The 13,747-nt window shown below is 37.1% G+C and overlaps 1 protein-coding gene across 1 annotated transcript; it reads right to left on the bottom strand.

Annotated features, from left to right (window-relative positions):
* Positions 1 to 252: 252 nt before the first annotated feature.
* On the bottom strand, positions 253 to 10,122 carry LOC108677895 (protein tweety-2). Its single transcript, XM_018166199.2, has 12 exons — positions 9,360 to 10,122; positions 8,911 to 9,039; positions 8,512 to 8,655; positions 7,508 to 7,693; positions 6,848 to 7,012; positions 6,141 to 6,220; positions 5,585 to 5,665; positions 5,029 to 5,155; positions 4,322 to 4,461; positions 3,946 to 4,047; positions 3,395 to 3,604; positions 253 to 1,680 (listed from the first exon to the last, which is right to left on the bottom strand). The coding sequence occupies exons 1-12, from the start codon at positions 9,720 to 9,722 to the stop codon at positions 1,437 to 1,439; spliced, it is 1,971 nt and encodes a 656-aa protein (XP_018021688.1). The 5' UTR covers positions 9,723 to 10,122; the 3' UTR covers positions 253 to 1,436.
* Between the last annotated feature and the right edge of the window lie 3,625 nt (positions 10,123 to 13,747).

Raw genomic sequence — 13,747 nt, 5'->3', positions numbered from 1 at the left:
GTGCACCTGACTAGCAAATCATTACGGTTCGGGCTCAAATGTTCCAGGGTTAGCATATCAACAGAAGCCCACTTATCGCTGCCGTTTCCAGTGAAGCAAACGCATGAAACTTTGGTCTATTATCTATAGCTTTCGATACCAGACGTTCAAATACGAAAATTATTTGGTACCTACAGTCAAAGCATTCCTTGAAGAATTATTACAAAAATTCAAGTACTCTTCAAGCACGGGTCTCCATCGAATCTCTAAACGATAAAAATTACAAAAACTTTTATAAAACAGATTTAACAGAAAATTAGAAGCCAATGTAAAATGCAAGGCACAGAAATTATAAAGAAATGCATAACATGCAGTCAACTGCACTCACCAAACCCTCCACTACAATTTCTGGAATTAGTTATGAGAATAATATATTCCAGGGTCTAGCAGATCACATCAAAAATATCGTCATGAAGTCATAGCAACACGATATCTGGAATCAAATTTCACTAATGAATGAACATAGAAAGAACACAAAAAATTTGAGTTAATCTAAAGAAGGAACGAATACGATAAATATTCACAGGGATAAGTTTACAATGACGTTTTATTATCTAAGCTGCCGGTTTGGTACATAAATCAAAGCCACTTAGTTACCTACACTACTAAATTCATCACTCATTAAGCTGTCGCATTTCCATAGCTGAAACAGCGAGGATCAATCGATCCTTTGAATCACCAGCTTCCGTAAATCACAAAGGAGTTTTCAACATAGTTTCTCCCTGTAAAACTTTCATTTATGTTGCTTCGGCAACAAATAACGTTCACCTACAGAATAGTTTCACTTACCATGCCACCAATGTCACCAGATACAACGTGTTTATGAGGAATATTTCACTAGATGCACCGCACTGCAGTCTTCATCGTAGCACTTTATTGCAGGTAAATGTTCACTCTTAGTTTCAGATGGAACTTTAACGTTCAAGACTATAGTACGTATAGTCTCAGAATCCATGGCTTTTCAAGGTTCTAACTTCTAACAACAAGGACAAGTATTTATCGTACAGGAGAGGACCGAGGATAATACAAGAGAGTCTGGTTTGACACGTGAAGAATGTTCGGCCGAACGCAAAGCTGGTTATCTGAATATAAATGGCAAATTTCAATGCCATTTAGTACAGGATAACATTATTGCACATTAATTTGGCAGCTCTCAAACGAAGCTCTATAAATTTGATGCCACAAGTTTGAACTATTATCATGATAATTATATATTATTCAAATGACAGGTGTCAGTTGTTTGATCAATAACGATAAGTAATAGAAAAGCTACTAACCCTCAAACACCCTATTTCGGGTAGCAAGGGCAGTTAAGAGTTCAGCTCAGCATCAACTTTGCCAAGAAGCTCCCGCACTCAGTAGATCTTCTCATTATTTTTGCGAATGAGGCCGTACTCTCAGTAGAAGTCCGATGACTCGAGGGTCTTGCATTGCTTTGAAAGTGTTGCATATTGGCCTTGGTTGGGGCCAGTCGGGGGGCCCTGGTGGTGGGAGTGCGAGTCTCGAGGCATGGTGGCAGTGTGGTGGTGGTGGTGATGATGGTGGTGGTGGGAACCTCCCCCACCGTTACCACCTCCGTTCATTCCGCCGTCACTTTTGTACGTGCCAGAATGTGGATGGTGTTGATAGAGACGTCCGTTCCTGCAACAGGAATTTAGTTCATCAAAATGATAAAAAATACAGACAGAAAATTTTTTAAATGGTGGACCACACGAGTAGCATCTACAAATCAAGTTTAGAGAAAGCTTTTGTAACAGCATTTCCGAAATCAAAAGCCATCTTCGAAGAGGATATCTAAATAACAATGAATTTATTTGCAAAAGTAGCCCTTTATTCAACTGCGGAAGATAGTATTTTATCTTGTATTGTTTATCATGAATCTATCCTGAAAAATTACGTTTCACTGCTGGTCTAAGAGTTTCACTAGTTGAACAACGTTTTATAAAAGCAAAATGCAAAAGATGTCTTCACAGCTGGGACATCTCAAACAAAGGCTATGGACGATTCATGGTAAAATGACTCATGCAGGGGTGACGTAGCACTGATTTGAAAAATTGAAATATAATTCATCAATTTTGTTTGGTTCGATTAAAAGACGCGATGCCTGCGATATGAAACACGTGGCATAAAATAGTGAACAAATTCTTACTCGCAATGAAAAAAAAGAGGTAAATAGGATAATTTGTAGAACTCAATGCAGAAAATTGTTCTTTCCGCAGGGCGTTAAAAAAAAATCAAAGTAAATAGGCCTTTCGGAAATATTTCAACAACAGGAAAGCTAATCGCTTAGGGAGAAATCATTATACATGAACCAGAATCTGAAATATAAAAAATGTATCAATTCTAAACAAAATGATCTCGTTATCTTAGGACAAACAGCAAGACAAACAGCCACGCTGGTTGACTCGATTTCCAAAAATAAGTCAACGCTTATTTGAAAAATTAGCATGGTTTGGTTCAAGCTTCTAGCAAGCGTGGTAAACGTTACAAATAGGAAAAACATTCAACAAGTACAAGTCAAAAAGGAGCACCATAATAGTATATTCAGGCGACGCAATGAGATAAACAAGAAAGCTATTAAGCACGACAACAAATCCCCTTATTAACTTACAAAAACGAAGTGAATTCCGGGGTAACGGAGTTGGCATGGTGAGAGAGCAAGCAGAAAGACATTCGTTAGCGTAACTCTGAGTTATTAAACTCACGCAACATCATCAGTTAATGGATGACTCTAATGATATCATGTCAACATCAGGTTTCAATTACTGGTAAAGATGAACGGGCTCCCTTAAACATTTCGCAATAATAACAACCGAGACGTGAGCAAAATGATATTAATAAGGCTGTAGAATTCTTGAGCTGAAACACTGAGGAGCTTCCGAAGTTTCGTCTTGCATTACGAGACAACCAGTGACAAAGCACCTACAATTACGATTTAAATACCCACCTACACTAATTCACGGGAGAAATGTTATGTCCTAGGAACTATTTTTGAATTCTGCTTATGCTGCATCCATAGACTGACCGAGACATGAATAATTAGTTGTTGCATTTCAATATTTCACGTTTCTTCAAATTTATTTATTTACCCCTAAAACAAATTTTAAGAACACACTCTTAAATTCAGAAGTGAAAAAGCACCCCAGTGAAAGTCACATGAGGAAAAAAGTTTATGTAACTTCAAAAATTTGTCAAGTCCATTAATCACGCAAATGGAAATCTGCTTTAGCTTAAACATGAGGCAAAGAAAGTATTACTTCACAAACCTGACAAATCCACTAAGCGCTAAAATGAAAATTTGCTCTAGTACGAATATAAGGAAAATAAATTATTACTTCACAAAGCAATCACTCACAGGGTGCCGGGGAAGGGAGGGGTCTGAGGGGGAGTATGTGAATGTCTTGCCCCACGGCCTCCACCGCTGAGGGAATTCAGGGTTCCTGCACGACTTCCACCGCCACCGCCACCGCCGTTACTGCGGCCGCTGCTGCCGGCACCGCCGCTGCTCCGGCCGCCGCCACCTGGCAAGAACGGGTCACGCTCCTCCACGCTGCCGGTGTCCACTCTGCACAGGTGGTTTAAACGTTATATAAGAATTATGTACAGTAATTATTAATAAATAGTGACGTCAAAACCGATGTATGTACACAATAGTTATTGACGAATAGTGACGTCACAACAGATTTATGCACACAATAGTTACTATTGACGAATGAGTGACGTAACCACAGCTTTGAGCATTTAGTTGTTGCAACGCCATTAGTTACCTATATCCAATAGTTCTTTTTGATATCAATCAGGCACAAGTAAACAATGTTCATGGAAGCATAGAGCATTTCATTTAATATTCATACGCAACACCGTAACGAAGCAAATAGTGTTTCAGCTGAAGGGAGAAGTGCGTACTTGGAATTAAGGTAGATCCAGGTGTGTGATGCGAGCCAGACCAGTACTGTGAAGAGTATAGCCGAGCCCTTGGCACTGAACAGCAGGTAGACTACTCCATTCCTGCAAACATTCAACCACTGTTATAGACACAGTCGCTTAAATAAAATAATCAACTGGAAATGCAAGTACAGCACACCATTCTTACACACAGTCGATCATTGTGATTGATGGCAATCGTCGGTCAAAAAATAAAAATAAAATAATGTACCGACAGTACACTACTTGATTACAGTACACAGTCAACCATAGTGTTGCACGTGTGGTGCACCATCGCACTGAGTAACATACACGGCAGTGTTGCACGTGTGGTGCACCATCGCACTGAGTAACATACACGGCAGTGTTGCACGTGTGGTGCACCATCACACTGAGTAACATACACGGCAGTGTTGCACGTGTGGTGCACCATCNAATGCCTGCAACGAGATTCAATTGCCTTAAATGCATGCAACGAGATTCAATTGCCTTCAGTGCCTGCAACGAGATTCAATTGCCTTAAATGCCTGCAACGAGATTCAATTGCCTTCAGTGCCTGCAACGAGATTCAATTGCCTTAAATGCCTGCAACGAGATTCAATTGCCTTAAATGCCTGCAACGAGATTCAATTGCCTTCAGTGCCTGCAACGAAATTCGATTGCCTTCAATGCCTGCAGCAAAGGACAACAAGCATACTCGATAAATTCATAGCATACAAAAATACTTTATATTCAGCATGCGTTCAACAAGCTAAGAGCATAAACGAGAAATGTATTTCAAGTAAAAATATATAGGATTTTTAAAACGAAACGCTTATGATGATGATTTGATTCTTTCTTTACTTTCATGCATTAAAGAAATTATTGACTTGATTGACATAATCCACAATTTCTGGATATAGAACTAGCCTCTAGGTGCCTCAGAAACCTTATCAACAGCAAACACCTAGCAAAATTTAAACACAAACTTTCAAGAAAACATGCTCTGTGCCTAGGGAACCTTATTCAAGTTATACTAACAGCAAGTATGTATTATTGAAACGCGATGAATAAGAAGCCACAAACCATCTCATTGGGGTAGTGCTGGTCAGCGAGCTTCATGATGCCATGCAGGGCCTTCAGGACGCTGTCTGCGGACTGCCTGGCGCGTGTCAGGTGCTTTGTGAAGGGCGAGGAACGTGCGGGATCACACCTGATACAAATATCAGAGATTACCATCAAAAAACAATTTTTTCGCGGCTTTTTAACTAAAATTTGAAAGAACTCACGCCCGATACTAAAATTCAATCTTCAGCATTACTAGCATCAGTGAAGATATCTAGTTACAAAAGTGTCCACAATTTTTAAAAGCAGAAAACTCCTAAGCCAAGATCAGCATTTATTCAAAAGGGGCAGAAATAAAGCTATAAAACTATTAAAGTTTATTTCATGTGGAGGGCTGCTTGAAAATAATGTCACTATTCCACAATCAATGTGACCTTATATTGAATCTATGCTAACTACATTTGCAGCATAACAGTTAAAGCGAGTTTGCGGCAAGCGTAACAAATAAGATACGACACGGCTCCCAATAGATGAATTGCAGTTCATAGAACAATAGTCATAATATAAAGCAGCTAACCTGAGGTAGTAGTTGGCGACACGTTTGCTGAAGACTCCACCTAACCAGCCTTCCATGGCCACACCATTTGGATCAACGCACCTGGATTAAAACCAATAAAAAATGATGGGTGGAATTACAAAACTAAATACTAAAAATACTACTGATAGGTAACTAACAAAATTGAGTAGGTAGTTGAGCCTAAGAAGATAGATAGGTACTAAGATTACCAATAATCAAAATATAAGAAATCAGACACAATTTAAAATAATTAAACAAACAAACAGATAGTAGTTCCGTTAGATCTGTTTTGGCAAACTTATCAAAATTTTAACCTAATACAAGAAATCTGCAGGAACGATTGCCATCAATTTAAATGACTGCACCAAAAAGGCAAAATGATTGGCACACCAAATGCTATGAAACCAACTAGAATGAAAGTCAAATATCTTCATGCATTAAAACTGGAACAAAAAACGGGGCTATGGTGAGACAGGAATTACAATTTGGTAAATATAGTCATGAAAACAATGCACTTCGAAACAGCAGAGAGTAAAGACGATGCTTTGGTAGTTACCAGTCAGATATGGCGACGGAGACGACCAAGTAGAGTGACGTGAGCGCATAGCAGACTATAAGAGACAGGAGGCCCAGAACCTGAAATATTATACACATCTGGTAATAATTTTGTGCTGTGAAACAGATTATATTATTGAGATAAAACACGAAGAATAATAATTAAAATATATTAAGCACGCCTCGTTAAAATAGCTTGGACATACGGTAGGTAGTTCTTATGAATTACGGAGTCCAGCAAAGAAATTCAAATGAGCGTTTTAATACAATCAAATACCAAAAATCACACAACAATAAGTAAACATTAACACTTATATATATTAAATTGTCCACATTAAACAAATTTATGATTGTCGAGATAGGTACGTACCGAGAAAGTGATGAGTGTTAGGTCGCGCGTGTCGAGCATGGATGCGAATAAAAAAAAAATTCACCGAGAAAGTATAGGTCGTGAGTGTCGAACATGAGGAGGGATTCAACTTGCCAAAAAAGTGAAGAGTAGATCGTGAGTATCGAACATGAGGTGGAATTCAACTCACCCAAAAAGTGAAGAGTAGATTGTGAGTATCGAGCATGAGGAGGAATTCCACTCGCCAAAAAAGTGAAGAGTAGATCGCGACTTGCGAGCAAATGAGGAGGAATTGAACTCACCGAGAAAGTGACGAGTAGATCGTGAGTTTTGAGCAAATGAGGAGGAATTCAACTCACCGAGAAAGTGATGAGTGTAGGTCGTGAGTGTCGAGCAGCCCCGAGCATGAGCACCAGCACGACGAGCATGAGGAGAGAGGCAAGCGTGACCGTACTGGCCCACCTGATCTGTTCGACAAGCTCCACGCGCCGGTACAGCTCATCCAGCACCGGACTACGCATCTGCTTCACATTTATACATACAAACTTTATCAATAAAAAACGATCTCTCATCTTCAATCAAACTTGCAAAAGAACAAATTTAGGACGTACTCAAGCCCTCATGAATGAGGTGTGAATAATTATGGCAGATAATGTAATGGATTAGTGAATAATTCATTTCAATTAACTAATTTTTTTCAATTTTCAATTAACTAATTAGCTGTCTTAAATATTTCGTTCATTATAGTCACTTGAAGCTCGGTCACATATATAACTGTACAAAAAAACGCAATCTTTTTAGAAATATATATACATGCCTAATAGCATTTGATCGAATTTTAAGAGCAATATTACGAAGACGAGAGCTAGATCAAAATTTACCACCCAGAAGCTCTTAGCCTAAACCCAAATTGGAATTCACTAAATCTACAAAACACAATTTCAAAAATCTTCTATTAACAAAACCCCACTAATTCATTTCCTCTTTGGGAGCACTGGATAAATTTCAGGTTAGGCTACCTTGGCAGCAATATCTTCAACATTGATGAGCAATGCATCTGAGATGTTGGTGCTCATGTAGTAAAGTTGATCAAGCAGGGCACCCCGCACGGTCATGTTGGCGATCTCATGATTCTCGATGCGTTCTTGGAAGAGACTAAGCTGAGGCTGCCAGTTGAGTCGCACTTCATTCGTCAGTGAGTCAGTCTGATGGCAACAGAACTATTTCACTTAAAGCCAAAAAATGGTCCTGGAAAGCAGAGCATGGAGACACCATTAAATTTCATATTATAATGAAAAACTAGGTTACAAGACAACTATTATTAATATGTTTTTCTTGCTGATAATCCCCACGCGGTTTTGACAGGTGTCAACACACTACCATCACCCAATGAGCCCAAAAATCTAAGAAGTTGATCTAACTTACTAAAAAAAAGGTACTGTAATGAGGACATGTCTGACATAAATTACTTCAATGTCAGGAAAATTATGATCAAATCTTCTGTCCAACTCATCCAAAGCAGACAAAACAAAAAGCTGTGACACATAAATACAAAACATTAACATTAAATATTATTTATAATAGCATGGCTTTGGAATTAAATACTAATTTAAATGCTCCTGGAATAAACTTTAATAAGTCATAATAGTAAGGGTACGCACACAGTGAAAGCATGTTGCCAGCGTGCTGGTTACCTGCTCAGGCTGGCGCCTGAAACCATAGAATACAGAAGCCTATTCGTACAGGTTTTCACTGTGAACACTTACATTATTATCCTATGTTCATTCTTGTGGCAGGTTGGAGCAGGTTGCCCGCGCGGGCAAATCTGCTTTTACTGTGTGCGTACCCTAAGAGTAAGTGTAGGTACGGTACTGTCCTGTCCAGTGGACAACTAAGAATCATCAACAAATTAATGATTAACAAAATCTGAATGAAAAGGAAGTAAAGAAGCTTGAAAAAATCCAAGCTATATAAACAAACAACCTTTCGAGAATTTCATGAGGATATAAACTAAGTAACAAACGCTTGTGTGCAGTGTGATGAGCTGCGCTGTGATGCGAGACAGAGAATGGAGCACTGCAGTGACACCGTTGTGCACCTCCTGACTGCCCCACACACTTACACCCACAGCACCCAATGTTACCAGAGATGCCAGAACACAAGCAACCTGAAAAGCAAGCAGGAATTGAAATATAGCACAAAATTTATATGTCAAATAAAGATCTAAGGCCAAATTAAAATTGAAAAAGAACATCAACTCGGAATCGGAGCTTGAAATCTCAGTTTCAACTTGGTAATCAAGACACCAGGAAAGTTTTTTGAAGCTCACTGGAAGGAACGTCCCATTACCAAGATGATGTTTCACAACACTAAAATTACTCATCTCAAACAGCAATATCATTCATTCCAAATCACGAGTTACCTTGCAGCAGGTGATGGCTTTCCGAGTACGAGACTTATGGTCACAACACCTGGTGAGCAGATACAGCAGCAGCATCAGCAATGTGTAGAGCAGCAGAACGGCCGGCAGACATCCTATCAAACCCAGACTCTGCAGAATAAACCACAATAATGTAACACACAGGAAAAATATAAACTTCCTCATTGAAAATGCTAAGGGTAACAACTGAAAGGCCTCAGCATTAGTAATCATACATAAAAGTTCTGTACAATTTAGAACATTTTTTGTTAGAATTCAGCACCCTTTCTTCTTGTTATTTATTTGTAATCAAAAAATTTTCTTAATACATTAATTATAAACAATTCTGATTACATTTATTTATGATGGGACATAATTAAATTAATGCTTTATATTACAAGAAGCACTCAAGAAGAATATTTCTTACATTGATGATTCATAGCATAACTGACCTCTTGGTACACAGATGATTTAGGGTTGAAGGTATCATTTACTCGGTTGAAAGACAGGTTCAGGTGTGGTATGTAGCGGAAGTAACGTACCCAAAAACTGACACTGAAGGGCTGGTTAAAGTCATGTTCATAGTTTGGAAATTCAGGATGACCAAGAGTATGGTGAGGAGGCATTCGACTGTCATACTGATCCTTGCCTCTGTCATCCGGAGCACCATAGCTGTTATAGTTGTTATCATCATAGGCACTAAAGTAATCATCATTATCATATGGCATATTGTGTTTGTGGATGGGAGGGTTTTCATATGGTGGTCTATCAATGTGATATGGAGGAGGGGTTAAATAATGGTTCATTTCATCCATTGCTAGCAATTATGTACTCTCATTTATTAAATAACTGTTATGACGAATAAATTAATTTGCCACACTGCATCTGGTCTAATTCAGAATTGTCATCTCAATATCTTTCCAGAACAGTGATTGCAAATGAAAATAAGAAATGTGACTTTTTATGTACTGGTACATAAAATTCAAACAATCCATAGCAGTTGAAGAGTAAATTTTCTGACGAGTTGTCTGGCTCAGAGGAGTATCCTTTATATTTTTCTATTCACAAACTTGAGCTAAATCAATTCATGGTCTTAAAGAATTGGTAGACCATTATACATATAGTGTTTGACTATTGAATTTGTCAAGAAATTTGTCTGATATAAAATATTTTTTCTGTTGATTTTCATGGATGATGGATAGATACCTAAATCCTGAAAAAAAGTTGGCCCTTATGTTATTGTGAGATGCTTAGAAATATTTAAAGCACTATCCATATACAGTAAATGTAACTTAGTGAGTTAATAATTATTAATACAATTTTTAAATCAGATCTTGAAATCTCAGTTTCAACTTGGTAATCTGGTTAGGCCTAGTTAGGTATATAAAATGATTAACACAAGCTTAAAAATTAAAATGGGAAAATATTCCAGAGATTTTATTATTTCAGTTGTACCATAAAATGGGGTAACTTAGACCACTTTTTTTATAAATGATGCCATTTTTTAACTAGCTAAATTAAACTTGAATTGAAACATGCAAAATACAGGTCTATCCTCTAGCTTCACTCACCATAAATTGCTGGCTCCTGCCTCTCATAGTCTTTATGTAATTTCAAAAAAAGTGATGGTCTTTGTTACCCTAGCTCTTGGGGTTTCTTTGACCGGGTGGTAAAATCAATTATATTTTTTGGTAAAATAACTCCAGGTTTTGGTGCATTGTAGTAGAACTCTTCTAGTTACATATGCAAATGACAAACTTGAGGAAAGTGTCATAGTTTGCAAATGGAGGGCGCCGCCCCATAATGAGGGAAATGTGACTACCTAATGGCAGCCCTGATGGGGTAATATTGACTGGCTTGGAAATTAAGTTAAAATTACCATATATAAGACTCTGTAGTCAGAAACATAAAGAAAAAAGATAAATAGGCTGTCAAACATAAAATATATTATATATGGTAATTTTATATTAACTTCCAAGCCAGTCTATGTTACCCCGTCAGGGCTGACATTAGGTGGTCTAAGTTCCCCCATTTGGGGGCGGCACCCCCCAATCCCTATTTGCAAACTTAGACACTTTTCTAAAATTTGGCATTTGCATATGTAACTAGAACTAGAAGAGTTCTACTACAATGCATCAAAACCTAGAGTTATTTAACCAAAAAATAAAAAAATTGGAGGGGGTACTCTGACACGCTTTAAATAATAGCTTTTTTTGTGGGTCACATTTTCAATTTTTTAACCTATTAGATATGCAAAGTGCAAACTTTTTTAACCTTTCTATTGTGTTATGTAGCCTCAGTATTAGGCCTTTAATGCCCATTGGCAAAATTTTTCTATGTCAAATAGTTTTTGAGTTTTGGGGGTTTTTTGTTAAAAAAACGAAAAGTGGTCTAAGTTACCCCGCTGGTCTAAGGTAGGTACCCCATTTTACGGTAAAAGGTAAATCACTTTCAAACAATAATTTTGTGCAAATTATGAAATATCTAGCACCAATAGCAGATATACATGTTACAGTTATAGGTACTTATACATAAACTACTGTAGTCTGTACTATAACTACTATGCGAAACGATTACTGTAGCTATATGCAGAATGCAGATGGATAATGGATCACAGGTCAAATAACGACTGAAGAGAAAATCACAATACTCTATTAGTCTATTCAATTATGGTTATGGTTACGTTGAGTGTTGAAGACTATGGAAAAATGCAATAACACGTAGTACATATTATGAATAAAAATGAATACGGAAGGTCCGAGACAAGGATTACCAGGAATGAAAACTGAAAAGGAGCATCTTCTTTGCTACAACTCTAGTTACTCTACAGTCTACAATCACGTTACTTTCACGTAGTAATCTAAATTTCGTTCTTCAGCTCAAGTTGAAATACGGTTCTCAACAAATGAATAAAATCACAATATAAATAAGATATCATCAGAATGATAATCATCAGCCATCGCCAGGCGCCACAGTGGTTCATCATAAATGAGTCATGAAGTGAACGGGATCGCATCCTTGCCTCCGGCTACCATTGCAGCCGCCAACACCGTTCAACCCGCTGCCCTGTATTGATTTTACACTCACATCACTAAGAACTAAATAAAACCTTATTTTTATTCGAGGGAACAACATTAGTCGTTCATGAAACGGTTCCATGCATCAGTAGTTAATCATNCTTGAACTCACTTGCTCTGCGAAGAGCATTTATATGCCACTCTCCATGAATACATCAAGATGATCATAGTGAAAGTTACGAAACGATAGATAGAAAGTCGATAATCCTGGTGGCATTCAATTGAGATGTTTAAGGTATTGTTGCTGGAGCCCAGTTATCATTACTCTCTAATAATATGCATTTAAAAATTACTTTTTAAAGACAACACTTCTAAAGAATCCGGGGCACCGATTTTACACATGTACAATTAATTTCTAATTATATTATCATATATTAAAAAAATAATTTACATTTTTTTAATTACTTTTTTTTAATTTTCCAAAATTATCTTTTCTGTCAATTAATACATGCTTTGTCTCCCATGGTTGAACTAGTAGTTTATAGTTCAACCATGTTGTCTCCGACTTAATGCAAGTGTGCAAAACTTCAGATCGATTGGACAGATAGAATTGTGTCAAATATTGATTATAAGTTATGTAGCAGAATTTTTTTCAATTTTTTAATATTGAAAGTAAATTTTTTTTATTTTTCAAAAATATTTATTCTGTCAATTGATTCATGCATTGTCTCCAACTTTACGCAATCATTGCTCTCTAAAAAGGATTATCACTTTCGATTATTGCCATCAAAAAAAAAAAAAAACAATAGCGATTTGCGAGCTAAGGTGATCGGCGATTTGAAACTGTTTCCAATAACTGACCGTGATTCAAACTATTCCATTATATAGTTTTTACGGTATATTCCTCTCGCAAAACACCTTCTTCACGCAAAAATGACTTAATTACTTTTGAAAGCCTAACAAATACGTTTTGAGTCTAATCACATATTTGTCGGTGTTGCCTCTTGCTATTACGTATACTTCTAGAAAAATATAGACCGTGGACGCTGATCCATCTCTAGAATTGTGGAGATATTTGTTATCGTGTTCGGGAAATGGTCATTTTTAAAATTGAATTGACAAAAATAAAAATACAATACAATATTGCAACTTACCCGATATGATTAGAGGAGAAATTACAAACTCTGAGTTCTTCGACGCGTGAGACTCTTGAATGTTAGATAACTTTTCAATCAAAATTATGCTCGTGTTTTAGAAAAATAATTCCTATTAAAGTTTTGGTAATTTGCAGCGATTTTAAAATTTAATAATGTCAAAAAGTCTTTGTCCGAATTCTACAATTACCGTCTGTTAATACGCTGCGTATTAATTAGCGTCCACAAAATCAACAGATAGAGCATAACACATAATTTGTGAACATGAAGCCTAAATTGTCCGTATTAAAAACAATAACTTAGGCATTTTTCCGATAGGTAGTTATTTCTTTCGTCTTTCAGGTAATACAGTCGTCGTCACGAATTGAATACAGTCGTGGTTAATCAATGTGTTTCAAATTTGTGAAAACTCAACACCTAATTTATGGTTAGTATCACAGCAGTACCTCTCTGTGATTCATAAGTTGAGCATCACCGCAATATTCAAGTGATGTGCAGCACTGGAACAACTACGAAAGAGACCAAATCACAAGACAAAAAAACATCCGAAGCGCAGGCCTACCGTACTGTTTTTTTCATCAAAAATGAACCCACATTGCACGTTTCGCACTAATAAAACACTGTATCTCGTTTCGATATAGTAAAATAATGAATGTATTCGAGCATCAT

This window comes from Hyalella azteca, unplaced genomic scaffold (genome assembly GCF_000764305.2).
Source record: "Hyalella azteca isolate HAZT.00-mixed unplaced genomic scaffold, Hazt_2.0.2 contig6292, whole genome shotgun sequence".
Lineage (NCBI taxonomy): Eukaryota > Metazoa > Arthropoda > Malacostraca > Amphipoda > Hyalellidae > Hyalella > Hyalella azteca.
The sequence above is the reverse complement of the archived record's forward strand: the minus strand, read 5'-3'. Positions and strand labels throughout refer to the sequence as shown.